The 20,000-nt window shown below is 42.3% G+C and overlaps 1 protein-coding gene across 2 annotated transcripts in view; it reads left to right on the forward strand.

The window, feature by feature from the left end:
* Nucleotides 1-20,000, forward strand: part of ninl (ninein-like) — a 60,780-nt gene that overhangs the window by 5,875 nt on the left and 34,905 nt on the right. For both annotated transcript variants that reach the window (XM_049600046.1, XM_049600047.1), the window contains exons 4-9: nucleotides 2,634-2,836; nucleotides 11,465-11,528; nucleotides 13,376-13,479; nucleotides 13,552-13,698; nucleotides 17,950-18,126; nucleotides 18,249-18,385. In XM_049600046.1, coding sequence (XP_049456003.1) covers nucleotides 2,634-2,836; nucleotides 11,465-11,528; nucleotides 13,376-13,479; nucleotides 13,552-13,698; nucleotides 17,950-18,126; nucleotides 18,249-18,385 — 832 coding nt within the window. The remainder of the gene's footprint in view (nucleotides 1-2,633; nucleotides 2,837-11,464; nucleotides 11,529-13,375; nucleotides 13,480-13,551; nucleotides 13,699-17,949; nucleotides 18,127-18,248; nucleotides 18,386-20,000) is intronic.

A 20,000-nucleotide genomic window follows, 5' to 3' on the forward strand; every position in this document is an offset into this window, starting at 1 on the left:
AGAGAGAGAAGGTGCCCGGTGTATTATAGAGGGGTCCTCCGGCAGACTAGGCCTAAGTCAGCCTAACTAGGGGCTGGTACAAGGCAAGCCTGAGCCAGCCCTAACTATAAGCTTTATCAAAGAGGAAAGTCTTAAGTTTAGTCTTATATATGTGTGGACAGGATACAGTATATGTGAACAGTATACAGTATATGGGTCAGTGACAAATAAGGGTTGGCAAGATGAGCACTTCAGAAATATCTTCAAAAATAGTTTTCAAAGCATGCATCAGATTTGTTAAAATGTACATTCTGTATTTTTGTTGGTTTTATGTCATTTGAAATGACATTTGTACCATTTTTTATGAAAAGTAAGACTGAATGCTCCTGAAAATGTCAAATGGTGTAACCACGAAAGAATGATAAATATTAAATATTTTATCCGCCTACAGTAGATTTAAGTGTACTTATAAAAAAAATTTTCATTTCAAAAGCATTAAATTGAAATGAGATGTTTTTGGAGTATTTCTATATTTAAATTTTAATGCATTTTGGCAATACTGAGCAAGACGTTTCCTGAAAACACCCCTTTTTTTTTCTAAATAATGCGTGACAAATTATGTAAAATTTAAAAAAACCACACAGTGTTGCACTGCAAAAGTGGATTACATTTATTCCACATTTTACTCCACATTTATTTTCTTGTATATAATCATATTTTTATGAAAAAATACCAGTTACACCAAATGACACTGGGTTGTGTCAATTGGTGTAACTAGTATTTTTCATAAAAATATGATACACTGCCAGACCATGTTCCTTCTACAGTCAAACACCACTGTTTGGTGAAGGAACTGACACTGAAAATCAAATATGACAGTCAACAAGGTTAAGTGAACTTGTTTTTTTCATGTTATTTCAGTTCAGAAAAAAGAACATCTGACAACAGTGAGCTAATTTCGTCTACTGTAAATTCTTTGCTGGAAAAAAAAAACATTTTACAATCATGTTTCATTTTAAAATTTAACTCATGTTTTGCATCTTAAGTTCTGATAAGAAAAAGTCACCTGACAACAACTCTTAAGGGTGAACTGGTCTACTATTGTGAATACGGTTGATAAAAATTTAATGAGAGGACGTTCAGAAAAAGGAACAGCTGACAACAATTAACTAATTTCTTCTACTGTAAATTCTTTGCTAACAACAATCATTTGATTTTAAAATTTAACTCATGTTTCATGTTTTGTGTTATAAATTCTGATAAGGGAAAAAGTCACCTGACAACAACAACTCGTAAGGACGTAATTTCATTTCATTAATTTCAAGACATTTCATTTTAAAATCAAATTTGACAGACATTACCAGGGACACCCGTGTAAGCTCCTGGCCTTGGTTTCAAGATTTCAAACATAATTTTTAAAGTAAATATTTATTTTAATGATTTTTATGAATTATTAATGTTTTTCTGGGGTCATACCATTTGACCAAACCTGACCAGAGTCTAAAAATGTCAATTTATTAGTAATTTTAAGAGATTCTAACCTTGTCATGCAGCAGTTGTGATCATCAGAGGTCCTTCTCTGTAATACCATTTCCTGTCACATAGTCTTCTTTACTATATTAACAAAACTGCCTCTTAAATGGTGGTTACACCACTTGACACTTCATGTAGTTTACTTGACTTTCATGATTCCCCAAATTAAATTTCATATTTAGAACAATTGTATTCCATTACCTTTATTGAATATAAAAAAATAATAATTTAAAGATCATGCCAAACTAGTTGATATGGTGTTTTATTGAGAATTTTAGTGTTTTTAAGCAAGTGTAATTATTTGGTGCAAGTTTTTATGGTTACACCACTTAGACATTTTCAGCGTATGGACAGTGTATGTTGACAGTATACAGTATATTTGTGGACGGTATATGTGGACAGGATACAGTATATTTGTGGACAGTGTATGTGGACAGTATACAGTATATATGTGGACAGTATATGTGGACAGGGTACAGTATATATGTGGACAGTATGCAGTATATTTGTGGACAGTGTATGTGGACAGGATACACTATATATGTGGACAGGATACAGTATATATGTGGACAGTATATGTGGACAGTATACAGTATATTTGTGGACAGTGTATGTTGACAGTATACAGTATATTTGTGGACAGTATATGTGGACAGGATACAGTATATTTGTGGACAGTGTATGTGGACAGGATACAGTGTATATGTGGACAGTATATGTGGACAGTATACAGTATATTTGTGGACAGTGTATGTTGACAGTATACAGTATATTTGTGGACGGTATATGTGGACAGGATACAGTATATTTGTGGACAGTATACAGTATATATGTGGACAGTATATGTGGACAGGATACAGTATATTTGTGAACAGTGTATGTGGACAGTATACAGTATATATGTGGACAGTATATGTGGACAGGGTACAGTATATATGTGGACAGTATATGTGGACAGGGTACAGTATATATGTGGACAGTATACAGTATATTTGTGGACAGTATATGTGGACAGGTTACAGTATGTTTGTGGACAGTGTATGTTGACAGTATACAGTATGTGGACACGAGCAGAATGTGTGATTGTCTCTGTCCATCTCTATCTGTCCCTGTGTCTGCAGCTGTCCCAGAGGAAGTGAAGCCAAAGTTCATAAAGGGAACGAAGCGTTACGGCCGTCGCTCTCGTCCCGACAGTCAGCCTGGCGCCGCTCTGACCTGCAACTCTGAGGAGTCACCACCGTCCAGAACAGAGGCCACAGACTCGTCACCGCCCGGCGTTCGCAGGGCCAAACTGAGACGGTCGACGTCCCTGGAGAGTGTGGAGGTGAGACAGTCACTTTGTGTCCTCAGCACGTCTTCATGTGTTTTCTTCCCGGGCCGACCTGTGGGCCGCCACGATGTCAACTTCATATTACTTTTAGACTTTATAGACCTTTATTTATTTGCACATATAAATATAAAACAAAACAAAACAAATACATGTCTCTCTTGGTAGAGAGGAAGATAAGGAAATGTGCAGGTGAGGTTGGAAACCCGAAAGGCTTATAGAGTGACCTCACCTTGACCTAACAATAATTTAAGCAAAGAAACGAAATAATATTGGCATACCTTGTGTGAGGTAGAGAAAGAGAATTAAAAAATGATAATAATAATAGTAATAATAATAGTGAGAAAACTAAATAAATAAAGGGGGAAAAAATTATAAAAAAAAAGTGACATAGAAAAATTAAGTTCAAGTAAAACAAAAACTGTGGCACTAGGGAAGGCAAAATTGGACAGTGAAACCAATTTAGCTGTTGTGTTAACTTCAATAATAGTTTCCTTTTGAATATTGCCAAGGAAGAAGAGCTGTCAGCCAGTTGGTGATGTTCATTCCACAACAAAATCCCTCTGTATTTAATAGTATACTGCCCATCATGACCTCTGACCTCTGACCTGGTTACTGCTGCTGTGACAAAGGAGTCAGAGTTCGTCTCTGTGTGTCTGGTGTCTGAGTTCAGCTGGTTTCAGATGTCCTCACTCTGCTGCAGTCTGTGAATACCTGAAGGAGGAGGAGGAGGAGGAGCTGTGTGGGGGAGGTTTGGTGGTTTTGGGGGCGTTGGAGGTTTTTCAGGAAGTGGGATAGTGAGGAATGTGGCTGCTGGCTGACGCTCGGCTCCACTCGGCTCTGGTCTGGCTGTAGATCAAAGACTAATCAGTGAGTTTCTGTGGGACAGTTTCTGCTTCGGTTTCACAGTCAGCTGATTTAAACACACAGGAGGAATTATGTTCTCCTCCCTGCAGCTCCTCCTCCTCCTTCTCTTCATCATCATTTTACCAGAAACAGTTGCTCTGTCTGCATCAAGTGTTTTTGACTTCCAATATTTTATCTCTGGAGGATGGCTGGTTTTAGATAAAAAAAAATACATAACACATAGAGGACACAAGTGAAAACATGACAACATGCAATGTGACAGTTATTATAAAGCCTTGTTTCCACCAAACACTTTGAGTTTGGAACCAGCAGTAAGCCTTCAGACATGGTACCTAGACTCTCCGTCTGTTCAGACAGTCCTCTTAAATGTGGGCGGGGTTGTTGTCACTCACTGCTCCATCCAGCACTCGCTGTATTTCCTCATCAACGGTGACACAGATGGAAGTCTGCACCTGGGCCCTATTTCAGAAAGCAGGATTATTGAGCCTGAGATGAAACTTTGAGTTTTCCGTTTCACAAAGCCAGTTTAGTGTAACCCTGAGTCAGTTACTATGGCAACACACTCCATGAAGCTAACCTGCTGAGTCACAGGTTTGCTTCATGTCAGCCTGAGGCTGAGCGTGTAGCAGGAAGTAGAAACATGGCGTGTCCTTTAGTGAATGAAGTGGTGGAGGTTGAGGCCCAGTGTATTCAGAGGCTGTTGTGTAAGGAGAAGGTGATTAGAGCCTGTTTGGATGTCTCCCTGGAGGAGTGTCTGTATGAAAGATACTGTTTGACCTCACACTCTGTCATTTATCTAACAATCTGTTCCACCCACATATATCACATATGACACATCCTGGATTTACATTATCATCACAGCACATTTTATGCATTGTCCTTTGATTCTTTTCTTTATAACATCAGAGACACTGAACACATCAGAGAGACAGCGGTTTGTCGGCCCGTAAGAAAAGTGTCTCTGCCTCTGAAAAGACTTTGGACCCTTGTTGTGGTTTTCCCTGGACATAAATCACAATCCATTATTAAAGTAATTATCACGGAGCATCGGTGGCTCAGTGGATGGAGCGGACGCCCCGTGATCAGACGCCAAGCGCCTGATGCAGCGGCCGCGGGTTCAAACCCAGCCTGCAGCCTCTCGCTGCGTGTCGTTCCCTCTCTCCCTCAACATTACACTGTTTTGCCATTAAAGGAAACAAAAGCCCTGAAAAAAATCTTAAAAAAGAGGAATTCCACAGAACTGCAGGTTTGTCAGTGTTGATGAGAACTGAATCTACGTGGATACATGATGCAGTGATTCATGAATACTTTTCATATATTCAAAGACTCTGCGGTGTAACTGGCTCACTGATGGGACTCAACATCCCATAATAGCTCCATGTGAGAATGAAGGAGATTACATGAAGTCATTTCACAGCAGTTAAATGAACCTCAGCCTAATATTGACAGAATGAAGTCAGTAGAAACAAAACTTTTACCAGTCTGTTTAATATCTGTGTGTTTGATGTTGAGTTTGTGCCCAGTGTGTCTGGGCTCCATCACATTACAGCTGAATAAGATGATACAGCAAATTATATTAACATATATGAACTCTGTGTAATGTTGCTGTATTTTCTGTATATTAGACACATTAACACATCACATCACCTCACATTTAAGCAATATCACACGAGAGGGAGTGATGTTGTACTGTGATATCGTCACGGCTGTGATTCGGTCGTAGGCACGAGGTCGCAGGCCGAGTGCCGAAGACAATCAAAATAGATAATTTAAGCATTTTATTTGTCTTCCGCCAACAAAAATAGTTCCCTCAGGACTCCGCTGTCACAGTTGCTATGTAACGCAGACATGGTGCACCAGGCACTTACTCTTTATACACTTTTATCTGCACGTTTCCATTAATTGTGCAGTCGGTGAAATAAGTCCGTGGTGACTGCATGGTGGACTGTGGCTTCACAGGCACAGCCGACTCTGCCTTCTGATCTGACAGTATGTTGCTTTTCTCCAAGTCATTGAGCTCCGCTGATGAAACACTGACAAACCTGGATGTGTGCTCAGATGGATTCAGCTTCTCCTCTCCCTCATCTTCCTCTGATGACCATTCATAGTTCAATTCAAAACTTATTTTAGGAAATAAATCCATACTTTTGGCTGTTTGACAGTGGATGAATTAATTAGTCTACAACGCAACTGCTGACCTCACTGACACTAACCGTCAGTTTTGATTTGATTGTTGATTGCAATCAGCTGTGAGGCGGAGTGATACATACACAGTGAAATAACCGTGATGTTGTACTCCAATATCATCACGGTTTTACTGTCTCTCGACCAATCAGATTGCAGGGCCAGAACTAACTGTTGTATAATACCTACTAACACACTGTGCAGTCTGTTCCCATCACACCTCACGCTGTTTAGCTGCAGCTGACATGTTAGTTTTTGTTTTGTTTTTCATTTCACAGTCATTAAAATCTCCGACTCAGCTGGGATGAAACAAGCAGCTTTCTTCTTTCTGCCACTGAATATCATGTTATCTGCACTCTACTGATGATGTCTGTTGGTGCTCGCTGTGAACGCACCTCTCTCAGGCTGAACATACTCAGAGTTGATTGAACTAATGCTGATCAGCTGTTCTGTTTCTCAGCTCAGGCTCAGTCAGCCCAGAGATCGGGATCAGGCTCAGAGTTTGTTGAGCCTGCTTCCTGAAATAGGGCCCTGGTTTATCGTCCACAGAACGAGGCTGCACACCGACATTTTTAGAACAAAATAGAACAGGCTGCAGTAGGGCTGGGCAATAAATTGATTTTATCGATTAATTCGAATTTGTAGTTGAGGTCGATTTGTTTAAAGAAATTAGATTTTCTCTTTAACATCCACCACTGATGCTCCCTGCTGGGCTCCTGTAGTTCAGACCCCTCCGTGCTTGATACAAAAACAACATGGCAGCGAGCGGGAAAGAACTCGTTCCCAAGAAAGGGAGTCAGGCAGTACTACAAATTTACTGCAGCACCTCAAACAGAGGCATGCTGCCGAGTGGGAGAGGTGTTGCTCCCTACGAAAATATCCCTATTCAAGTTCTTGAATTTGTTATTTACGTGACAACGCCTGAACGCAACACAAGCTCATCTCCATAGACTGTGTATACGGTGCCGTGCTGCAGGTTCAGGCAAGGCTCGGTTATAATTGTCTCGGACTTGGCAAAATGTGGCCCGAGTCGCGCTCTAGTGTGCTCACCTGTGTGTGTGTGTGTGTGTGTGTGTGTGTGTGCGCATCGGGGCCGATACAGAGAGCAGAGGAGGATGGTAAACGCGCACCATGTAGAGACAGAAATGACATACTGTTGCGTAAATAAGATAAATAACACAAGGCAATTTAGTTTGTTTAAGAAGAGGACAATATAATGGTCGGGGGAACACTGCCGTATGATGCAGTCGCGATGTATAGTGCAAGAGATTTGGTGCCCATATATACTGTGGAAAAGCCGGGGTTTATTCACATGCTGAAAGTTTTGGAGCCCAGGGGCCTCATGTACAAAGACTTGCATGGATTTCCTACTGAAACATGGCGTACGCTTGAATCCAGAAAACGTCGTACGCACAAAAACATCCAGATGTATGAATCTATGCATATACATGAATCCAAGTGCATTTCCTTTGTACATCCCAATCAACGTGGAATTGAGCACACATGTTGGAGACCCCTCCCTGTCCACACCCCATTTAAATATGCAAATCATATTTAAATGAACCCTGCACCTGAGATTCTCTTCTCTGCACCATCAGAAAACTAAAACAAAAGAATGAATAAGGCGGGGGAAAGAAGAAAAACTTAACAGAATACGATGTACTTTTTGGCACGCTGTCCTCCGGCATCAATACAAAACGCAAGAGGAGTGAGTGGGAGAGTATGTGCGAGGCTGATAATGCTGTGGGGTCAGAAAAGTGTACACACGCAGAATTAAAAATGAAGTGGTCCGACATTAAGGTGGACGTGAAGCGGAGGACGGCTGCATACCACCGCTCAGTGTGGCCAAAACAGGCTGGGGGACAGGAGAGGAGGAGCTCACCCGTCTGAACAGAGAGTCGCCTGGGGTCAGTTGAAAGCAGACAATTAATTATGTGAACTGGATTTACAGTTTATATTTGTTAATTTTATACACCACTTACACGGATCACACAGTATTGTTGTAAATAAATGCAGCGCGAAAAGGTGAGGCTGATTAGGAAATGTCACACTTTACGCACGGGTTTATTGACATGAGTACTTTACACACAGAGACAATCAGGGGCTTGTTAGAAAGCTCTGAAGCTGTAGTTTAAAAAACAACAAGTCACTAACTCTAACCACTGACTAGTACTGATGCTGTGAAGACAGGATAATATTTGGGGGCGCACATGCTCAGTGCGCATCAGGGGGATTAATATTAGGACAATTAAACAAATGAATTATTTGCTCACAAAGAAGCCACCCATCATGCACAGTGCCAGGTAGTAGTCTGTTCCCAACCATGCTGTTACTCAGAATGTATGAATCATGCATTGAACCAGGCCACCTCGCCACAATGTTGGTTAATTGTATTTGCACATCACATATGATCTGTACATTGATCGAATGAAAATGGTTCCTGTTGACAAAAACAGATTCATCCTGCGATGGCGCTTTTATAATGTGTGTGCAGTCGATAGCTCCGGTAACATTAGGAAAACCGGCTCTCACTGCAAATCGCGCTTTAATGTTGGCCTGTTCAGCTACATATGGGAATTTGATATACCTGGCTGACATGCGGATGATTCCATCCCACACAGCTGGCATGACTCGGCTCAGGGTCGACTGGCACTGTCCCGATCGGTCGGCCAGCTCCCTCCGGAATGCCCCTGTTGCTAGGAGTCCCGGTGTGGTCAGCACCTGTATGGATACAGGCAGCGCATGGCTCCTCTTCTTATCGCGCTCCAAGGTCGGCTGCAGCTCTGCGCACAGTTCCAGGAGGATTGCCCTCGGGAACCAATACGGCAAATACTGCTAAAACGATGTTAACGGTATTTTTGGCACCACTTTGCGCATGCTTTTATATCCACTCATCTAATAGCAAACATGTGGGTGTGTTAATTTTTTCCCTGTTAAAGGGTTTTTTTGGGGAGTTTTTCCTGATCAGCTGTGAGGGTCATAAGGACAGAGGGATGTCGTATGCTGTAAAGCCCTGTGAGGCAAATTGTGATTTGTGATATTGGGCTTTATAAATAAAATTGAATTGAATTGAATTAATTGTTCATCAGGGTAATTGTTCATGTGTCTCTGATGTGCACATCACTCTGAGGACTAATTGTTTTCACATTTATTTATTATAACAGTTTCCCAGCATCACCTCTAAGTGTCGCCAAAGGATCAACAGCTGTAGAAATGTGCGTACGCCAGCCATGAAGTTGGCGTGAGGCACCGCACATTTCCACGGTCATTTCACTCTTGATACATCTGAACTTTGCCGTAGAAAAGGACGTATGCCACGTTTTTGTGCGTACGTACCCTTTGTACATGAGGCCCCTGGTACATGCTACCAAGCTGCAAATGTTTTTCTGAAAATTGATTTTAAGCAGGGGGGAAAAAATTGATTTTGTGAATCGGATTTGTTGTGAAAAAATCGGAGATTTTATTTTTAGGCCATATCTCCCAGCCCTAGGCTGCAGTGAGAGTCTCTCTCCATGGGATATTTAAAAATAGCAGCTTTGTGCATTTAGTCCTTCTCAGGCAAGCTCAGGGGTTTAGTGTTGCTGTAGCCCACAGGAAGTGAGGATTAGAATATATGACCTTCACATAATCCGCTCCAAATGAATCTATATTCTCAAAGTCATTACTAAAAGTGTGTGTCATCCAAGAGAGACAATAAAAACTAATGAAACGCTCAAAGTTGGGATATTGAAATGTGTCCAAAACATATTCATAAAATGTCAGAAAAAATGGGAATGAAATGTCCAAAAAATATTATTCAAGCAGCTGTGTGGAACTTTTTACCATTAATAAAACTTTCCCTAGTTCATATCACCCCCACTTGAAGATCCGCATATTTATTTGAACCCAACAGCGACAAAAAGCCTTCCTCTATGTGGCTATTTAGCGTAGCCTCGCTCGGGTCGGACACAGTGGAAGTCAGCAAGCCAGAATACGGCACCTGGAGGCGGAAGTAAGTCTGCACGCCTGCAGCGGCGCGCAGCCATTACACCACAGAAGAAGAAGGAGCCGTGTTTACGAGTAGGATTTAAGAAGCAGGCTAAATGACATGTAGTAAGGAGTAGTGAATGATTTCGGACACATTGCACACTCTTGTACAGTAGGTGGTGGTATGCACCTTGAAGTTGTTTGCGATCCGCCAGTAAATTGAGAGAAGAAGAAGGAGCCGTGTTTACAGAGTGTTCTTCGAGTAAGCGGTACGCAACAGGCATTGCTGAACAGTTTTACCAGATGTATCTATAAGGACTTGGCTGTACTTTCGATGTCATGGGGGATAAAGAAGGAGCACCATCTAAAAGAATAAGAACAGAAGAACAGAAGAAGGCTAAACGGGACAGTGATACGGCTCGAGCCCAAACGAATGTAAACCTCGGTCGGACATTCACCAAGTGGAGAGAGCTGAGAGATTTGAAAGGTTTTAAAACGGTTCCCGAGTTGTCCCTTTTCCTAATCCACAGGTATGTCATTTTTGTTTTTATTTAGAGAATATACCGCAACTTGTTAGACGTTGTTTCACTTCAATATATGACGACATGGAAGTTATAAGCAAGCTAAATGTAACGTTAGCTGATGTGAACCGCTATTGTCTAGTAACGTTAAAACAAACGCCACAAAATTATCTGTGACTGTGACCATGAACACAAATATACAGCAGGCAGTTGTCCTCAGTTTATAAGAAATTCAGAGCTACACCAGAACATTTATAATTTTCCTCTCGCTCTTCAAAACAAATGCATGTGGTAATTGCTGGTTGCAGTCGGAATTTTACGACACCAGGCTGTGGATGTCATACCGCTTCAAAGGGGGGCACTATAATCAATGAAAACGTAAAGTTCTGCACAGCTGCTTTAAGATGTTCGAAGAAATGTTGATAAAATGTCTAATAAATATAAATACAATGTCTGAAGAACATTAACAAAATGTAAAAAAAAAAAAAAAAAAAGGGTTAAATTTCAGGTGTGCTGATGGATTCATGTGGTCAGACATGACAGTAAAGGTTCCACCTTAAAGTGAATGAAGTCATTTTACATAAAACCAGAGTGACCATCCTCTACTGACCAATCAGACTGCAGGATTTCTAGCTCCACCTTTTAGTACCAGATCTGTGTGCTAGGTACCCCAACAGAGGGGGGACCAAACATGGAGACTGAATGTGCATATTAAGGCAGTACAGGAGGAGGTGCACATTAATAATCCTCCAGGACTGTAACATGCTCATGTTTAACCCAAACAATGTGTCATGTGACTGCAGTTGCTTCACATCCAGGTCGCAACACCTTCTCACCACAAACCAACCGCACCAGAGTTCCTTTGGAACCGGACTGACACCACCTCTTCAAGAAGGTCTTGGTCCTGTTGTTTTGGTGTGTTCACACCTGACCAAATGAACCTGATCAAACAGGACAGGTGTGAACGCAGCCTGGGTTTATTCTGACAGGATCAAAGTCACAGCGTCACTGTCACGCACACACACACACACACACACACACACACATACACAGTCAATTATCATTGACGTCCATGTTTTGTCTGCAGAGTCTGAAGTCTGATGAGGAGACAGGAAGTCAGAAGAACATCCAGCAGGACTGTCAGAGTAAAGGTACCTTCATCACACTGTGCTTCACTCACCATCATCATCCTCAGTTTGTTCTTCAGAAAACATGACGTCAGCCTCACGGCGTGTTCTTAGACTTCAGAATTTTTCACACGTCCAGCTCTGACCAAAGATTCACGACGAGATGAAACGTGTCGGATTAAGGTATCAGCAGTGTGACCTGGCCGATGATGAAGAGGAGTCAGAGTGATGAAGAGGAGTCAGACTGATCAATCAATCAATCAATCAATCAATGTTATTTATAAAGCCCAATATCACAAATCACAATTTGCCTCACAGGGCTTTACAGCATACGACATCCCTCTGTCCTTATGACCCTCACAGCTGATCAGGAAAAACATTAATGAAAGTAATAATATTATAGTTATAGTTCTGGCTACTGCGGTACAATATGTTGAAAGTATGTATTAATATCTGGCAGTATACATGTGTGACAATAATCATATGTGTATAATAACAGAAGAAGTATGACTAATGACTAATGATGGCAGCAGCAGCAGGAGGCATCTGGCGGGACCACGGCAGCAGCACAACCACACACGTCACGCTGTCCAGGCACCGCTGTGATATGAGTTAATCTGAGAGACAGTGGAGCACAAAGGCTCCGGAGAAGAAGCCGAGTTAGTGACATCCAGAATGGCCGAGTTAGCAAGATGCAGTAATAGGATACGAGAGAGAGAGAGAGAGAGAGAGAGAGAGAGAGAGAGAGAGAGAAGGAGAGAAGGTGCCCGGTGTATTATAGGGGGGTCCTCCGGCAGACTAGGCCTAAGTCAGCCTAACTAGGGGCTGGTACAGGGCAAGCCTGAGCCAGCCCTAACTATAAGCTTTATCAAAGAGGAAAGTCTTAAGTCTAGTCTTAAATGTGGAGACGGTGTCTGCCTCCCGGACCGTAACAGGAAGATGATTCCACAGGAGGAGCCTGATAGCTGAAGGCTCTGGCTCCTGATCTACTTTTGGAGACTTTAGGGACCACGAGTAACCCTGCGTTCTCAGAGCGCAGTGTTCTGGTGGGATAATATGGCACTATGAGCTCTCTAAGATATGACGGAGCTTGACCATTTAGAGCTTTAAAAGTTAACAGTGAGACTACTGCGACTACTTTCTCAAGGATCTTTGACATAAAGGGAAGATTAGATATTGGTCTATAGTTGGCTAACACCTCTGGATCCAGGGTGGGCTTTTTTAGTAGAGGTTTAATTACAGCTACCTTAAAAGACTGTGGTACATAGCCTGTTAATAAGGATATATTGATCATATCTAATATATGAGTGTTAACTAAAGGAAAGACCTCCTTAAGTAGCCTAGTTGGGATGGGGTCTAAGAGACACGTTCATGATTTAGATGAAGAAATCACTGCAGTCAATTCTTGAAGAGAAATTGGGGAGAAGCAATCTAAATATATATTAGGTTTTACAGCTGTGTTTGAGGTTAGATAGGTACTATCTGAGGGCAGGAGGTCATGAATTTTGCCTCTAATAGTTAGAATTTTGTCATTGATGAAGAGGAGTCAGACTGTTGAAGAGTTAAGTGTCAGTGGTGTGACCTGTCCGGTCTGAGCTGGACTCAGCCATCTGATGACGTCACCTGATACTCAGCTGGTTTTAAAGCACGTCCCCTGTTGCAACAGCCAATCAGCTCGTAGTGAAGTCAAAATGGACGCAGACGGCATGTCAGCTGTTTGTGCTGATGATGCAGCTGTGAGTACGTCATGTGATGAGGAGCTTAAATACACCTGTGATTGGTATGAAGGTGACGGAGTCACAGACTGAGGCTGTAAATTCACTCTGAGCAGACAGTTCATTTAAATCTCTGTCCTGATGTGTGTTTGACAGTTGCTAAGCAGGAGGCGGAGCTGGGAGAAGGAGGAGTAGGAGGAGGAGGAGGCATCCTGACAGCAGTGTGTGATCACCTGGGCCTGCAGCAATGCAACACACAGGTTAGACTCTGCCCACCTGCCTGACAGGAGGTGTAATGTGTTCTCATCAGTAACATGTCAACGTTCAAACAGGAAGTGGATGCGCTGATCAGGAAGTTGGACACCGACCTGGATGGCAGAGTTAGCATCAGGGACTTCCAGAAGGTTCTGTGTGTCTCCGCCCCTGTCTGCTCCTCCACCCCCGTGCGATCAGCTGATCTGCAGAGGGCGCCACAGCGGGTCAGATGTTACACAACACACGGCACATTTTACACGTCACACTTTTTGTTGTTTGTTTACTGGTAGGCACCGGACGTTAAGGACGGTGATGTCTGTGTACGGAGGACAAAAAATGACTCAAGGATCAATAAATAAATAAACAAACAAATACTGGAATAAATAAATGACTATATCAATAAGTAAATATTTTGAAAAAATAACCAATAAATGCAGAAATAAATATGTAAATAAATAAATGATTGTGTAAATCAATAAGTAAATAAATAAAAGCTGAAATGAATAAATAAATAAATAAATAAATAAATAATTAAAATTATTAATAACTTCCGAAATAAATATGTAAATAAATAAATGATTGTGTAAATCAATAAGTAAATAAATAAAAGCTGAAATGAATAAATAAATAAATAAATAAATAATTAAAATTATTAATAACTTCCGAAATAAATATGGAAATAAATAAATGATTGTGTAAATCAATAAATAAATAAATAAAAGCTGAAATGAATAAATAAATAAATAAATAAATAATTAAAATTATTAATAACTTCCGAAATAAATATGGAAATAAATAAATGATTGTGTAAATCAATAAGTAAATAAATAAAAGCTGAAATGAATAAATAAATAAACAATTAAAATTATTAATAACTTCCGAAATAAATATGGAAATAAATTGATAAATAAAATAGTAAGAAAATGCTGAAATAATTAAAACAATAAGTCAAAATAAAATGTGTTTATGTCTCTGATTATTCATCCATTTTTTTAAAATCTTTTTTTCCATAGTTATGTCAACATTTGTTAATTCTTGAAGTTATTTATTTATTTATTTGGTCCTGTATTCATTCATGTATTAATTAATTTATTTCCATATTTATTTATACATTTGTTTATATTTTTGTATTTATTTCAGCATTTATTTGTTTACTTATTTATTCCTGGATAAACATATACATTGATTTAATTATTTATGTCTCTGTTTATTCCTGTATTTATTGATTGATTGATACTTGATGGTCATGTTTTGTCCTCCGTATCTTTGAGCTGAATTTTTCTGTCTCTCTCTGTCTGTGTTGGGAGCTTATTTCCTGTACAGCAGCAAGGCTATTCAAGAGAAGGCTGAGACACGGGGTCAAACATGGGGGGATTGCACATGCGCAGTGTAACTTGAGCTGCGATGCTGGAGGGTGACAGCAGGGGCGCTAGATAAAAAGCGCAGGATCCGCTCAGGCGATCAAGGAGTGCGCTTGGTGCGGTCTGCTTGGACTTTTGGAAGGTGGCTGCCTGAAGTTGTCAGAATTGCATCTCTGTCATTCTCACCCACAACACAGGCCACCAGTGACAGTCCAGTAATAAGCTGTGAAAATGACATGCATGCACATCCCCCTTATTCTGCGGTCTCACGCCATCTACTGAGCCTTTGAGGAAGTGCAGACCAGATTTTACTGCGCATGTGCAATCCCCCCATGTTTGACCCCGTGTCTCAGCCTTCTCTTGAATAGCCTCGTACAACAGACGGTTCAGGATTAAAACCAGGATGTAAATAACTGTGACTGATTATTGATGGTGACAGTAGCAGAGCACTGACTTGATCCTGTGCTCTGATTGGATGAATTATTATCTGAGGTCAAAGTGTAAACATCCAAAACAAGAGTTTACAGAGAGCTCCTGAATGCAGCATCACCTCCTCTATCAATCAGCCAATCAGGAGGCTCTGCTGCAGCTGACACTCGTCAGTCCAATCAGGAGTCTCAGGAGGACAGGTAGATGTTCACACACACACACACACACACACACAAACACACAGACAGGTGGAGGCCGTCATGAGCTGCACGTCAGGTCTGATGTCAGGCTGCGGTCTGTTAACCTGGGTCAGGACGGACAGGAACACTTCCTGTGACACTCAGGTGACACGCACACATGCACACGCACACACACACACACACACACACACACACACACTGGTGTAGTGCCCTGGCTGCAGCATCACTAATCTGTGTAGTAGGTTTGTTGGAGATGAGCCAGGCCTGCGCAGATTTGATCACCGGCGATCGGCGCACAATGCATGCTGGTTAGTTTTGTGTCCGACTTCATCCTGACTTGCTCTGACGTATTACAAAAGTGGACGGTGATAAAGCCGCGAGAGCGAGGCGGCTGCAGTTTTTAGAGCCAGGCGCTGCAGCTGCTCTCCACCGACTGCACCGCCTGGCTCTCACCTGATCTAACAGCTGATTGGTTCAGATGTCGACTCAACAAGATGACGTTTTAGATAAACTACTCATTTTTGTTGAATTTTAGAGATTAAGATTGTATTTGTCCGATCTGAAGGTTTATTCTGTGAACAGAAACATGTTGTGTGAAGTTTAGTCGTCACAGACTGAACACATTCATCATAAACTACACAGAGTCTACTGTGTATTAACACTGGACGCTTTAATTATTGAAGTATTTAGCAGCACAGAGACTGGTGGTCAGTGGGATGTGAGGATTCTTAAACTAACATGTGTACAGATGTGAAGCCCTGACTGTGTCTGACTGAGCCTTAATGAAAGCTGTTGTCTTGTATCAAATATGAAGCTTACAGTCAGACTCAGTGTTTCAGTCTCTGTTGCCATGGCGACAGGTCAAACTGATATGATGCTGATTTACAGCAGAGTTCATGAACCGTGAACATAAACTACAGATCACCTGTAAAGCATTTCAGTAAATTAATCTATCATAATTAAAACAACTGGAGACTGAGAACAAACTGATATATGGCTCTGATCACTTTAATGAACTGACATCATTCCAGACAGGAAGTAGGTGTGTCTGTGACTTCCTGTACGGACTGAAGGCTGCTGGAAACTGTCGGGAAACTGTCCGACTTCACCGCGGCTTTTTGTCACCGCCCCCGCTGCGGCCGCCTGCTCTCGTCTACTTTGCAGGCGAGGAGCAGTTCATCTCAAACGAGCCTTATGTACCGTCTTCTTCCTGTCTGCATGGCGCTCTTTGACGATGTCATCAGCACTGTGTGACTGATGATGGACTGTAGGGCCCAATCCCAAACCACTCCCTACCCACTACCACTTCACTACCAAGTGTCACTCCAAATGAAGTTACAGTCGCAGCTGTGGAGGGCACTCCTGATGAAGAGAAGTGTATAAAAGTCAAGTTATTTGTATAGCACATTTCATACGACAAGCGTAAACTCAATGTGCTTAAAAAGGCAAAGCAGATAAAATCATGCATGCCAAGAACATACCATTTCATAAGCAATACATATATAAAACATATAAGATAAAAATAAACAAGAACATTTTACACATATAAAATAGGACAATATATAAAACGTTATAAGACGAAGCTTTTAATACAAACACTAGGCCTGATTAAAAGCTTGTGAAAAAAGATATGTTTTTAGTTTGCTCTTAAAGGAAGATATCATGTGGTAAACTGACCTTCATCCTGACCTTTACATTGACCTTCAAAGTGACCTTTACGTTGACCTTTATCCTGACCTTTACATTGACCTTTATCCTGACCTTTACTTTGACCTTTATAATGACCTTTATCCTGACCTTTACTTTGACCTTTATAATGACCTTTATCCTGACCTTTATACTGACCTTTGTAACGTGGTGTCATGGGGCCTGTGGTGACTCTGAGCCTGTGACACCTTCAACTAGACTCTGAGGTTGAATTATTGTTGATGTGATGAAGGTGGAGCTAAAGGAAGCTCTGTCCACAGCTCATGATGTGAACTGGTGTTACTGGGATGTTTGTTCCCACTGCTGCATGACTGAGAGTCACGGAGGGCTAATCCAGATTAACTGTTACCATGGAAACACTGCAGTAACAGGAGGAGAGGTCTGATCAGGAACATAGTTCACACTTTATTCGTTTAGTTTAACACAGAGGAGATGTCCGACCGTGCTCTCTGCTCCTCTCCAACGTCCTACTGTGTTCTCTGCTCCTCTCCAACGTCCTACTGTGTTCTCTGCTCCTCTCCAACGTCCTACTGTGTTCTCTGCTCCTCTCCAACGTCCGACCGTGTTCTCTGCTCCTCTCCAACGTCCTACTGTGTTCTCTGCTCCTCTCCAACGTCCTACTGTGTTCTCTGCTCCTCTCCAACGTCCGACCGTGTTCTCTGCTCCTCTCCAACGTCCTACTGTGTTCCTACCGTGCTCTCTGCTCCTCTCCAACGTCCTACCGTGCTCTCTGCTCCTCTCCAACGTCCGACCGTGCTCTCTGCTGCTCCTCATGCAGTCTCAGGAGGTGTTGGAGGAGCGCTCGGCTCGCTCCACCTCGCCCTCCCTGCTGACGGCCACCGTGGGTCAGAGAGTCCTCAGCCGGCTGGACGAAGGTTCAGGATGCACCAGCCCCGAGCGGGTCATCGCCCTATGGACAGAGGAGGGAATCCGGAACAGCCGGGACATCCTGCAGGTCAGTCGGTGAAGTCACTTCGGGTCTGACTTCAGACCAACCAGCCTGAGACCAACTTCAGTCAGACCACACCAACCAACCTGTCCTGTCCAGACTCTGATTTGTTTGTGTTTCCTGTCCAGACTCTGGACTTCCCCCTGGAGGAGCGTCTCAGTCTGGCAGACCTGACTCTTGCTCTGGACAACGAGCTGCTGGTCAGTGGTAACGGCATCCACCAGGCGGCACTCATCTCCTACAAGAACGAGATCCAACACCTGCAGTAGGTTTAAAACTGTGTTTAAATGAAGTTTTAGATGTGAACTCCAGACCAGGACCGACCCTCTGCTGACGGTCATCAGCTGCTCTGCCTCAGACTGACTGACCGCACAGGCCATATTGAGCCCAATATTGATCACTGATGTCATCAAACTTAGCTGACTGCTAACAGTTTCCACCTGCTGCCAGTCTTTGTGCTAAGCTAACAGTTTCCACCTGCTGCCAGTCTTTGTGCTGAGCTAGGCTAACAGTTTCCACCTGCTGCCAGTCTTTGTGCTAAGCTAACAGTTTCCATCTGCTGCCAGTCTTTGTGCTAAGCTAACAGTTTCCATCTGCTGCCAGTCTTTGTGCTAAGCTAGGCTAACAGTTTCCACCTGCTGCCAGTCTTTGTGCTAAGCTAGGCTAACAGTTTCCACCTGCTGCCAGTCTTTGTGCTAAGCTAACAGTTTCCACCTGCTGCCAGTCTTCGTGCTAAGCTAGGCTAACAGTTTCCACCTGCTGCCAGTCTTTGTGCTAAGCTAGGCTAACAGTTTCCACCTGCTGCCAGTCTTTGTGCTAAGCTAGGCTAACAGTTTCCACCTGCTGCCAGTCTTTGTGCTAAGCTAGGCCAAAGACAGAGCTGATGTTGTTAAACAGGTAATGGTTGCGTTTCAGTTAAGATCTTAGTGCCAAGAGCTTCTTAAGAACGCTGTTAAGCCTTGTGTGAAAGAAAAAGGTGTCTCTCAGATTCGCTCTTAGCTTAAGCTCTTATCATGGCTATTATATTTATCATAATTTGCACATATCCCACATCTGTATGCACATATGGGATAGTTTACTGCATCCAAAAAATGTGTCGTGGCACAACAGAAACACATCCACCCTCCAAACCTGCGTTTCACAGATATCAGGCAACTGACAGGTGTAACTGAGCTCAGCTGGAACCTCATCAAGGGACGCTCCACCCGCTACTCTACATAAAGGCGTTGCCAGTTTATACCTGGTGTGTTGATTCTCAGTGTAGATTGATATAGTCCATACATCTGTCAATTTTGTCGTTCCGTGAACTGGTCACGTTAAGATCATTATTAGCAGAGACTAGGGATGGGCAGCACAAGCAAAAACACTTCGAAAATCATGGTAACTATTCGACGATTTTTCGAATAATCGCCCCCCCTCCCGGAGCCACACACACAGAGATCCATTCATCATTATGGCCGGGCTCCACCGGCTGCAAAGCATCACGTCAGCGTAGCGTCTCAGCGTATTCATTTGGGCTCCACTGACTGCGTACGGAAGCGACACGTAGAGAAGCCAGCGGGGTTGTTTACCGTTTGCTGAGCCGAGAGGCTGCATGTAGGCTGCGTGAAATGTTAAAGCATTTTCCACCTAAGTTATTACATATATTTGAGTTATCTATAAGTTTACTGTACTGTTTGTCATCTACTGGCTTTCAAATGTCCGCCACAGACATTTACACAATGTCACGGATAAACATGGGTAAATGCATGAAAAAAATCACATATCACCTCTGATAATGGTTTATTCATTTAAAAACACATTGTGCTCGTTTAGCACACTATTTCATATAGTTTTTATCTGCTGGAGGGTCGCGTAGGGGAGCGTAGGGGAGCGTAGTG

The sequence above is a fragment of the Epinephelus fuscoguttatus genome, linkage group LG16 (genome assembly GCF_011397635.1).
Source record: "Epinephelus fuscoguttatus linkage group LG16, E.fuscoguttatus.final_Chr_v1".
Lineage (NCBI taxonomy): Eukaryota > Metazoa > Chordata > Actinopteri > Perciformes > Serranidae > Epinephelus > Epinephelus fuscoguttatus.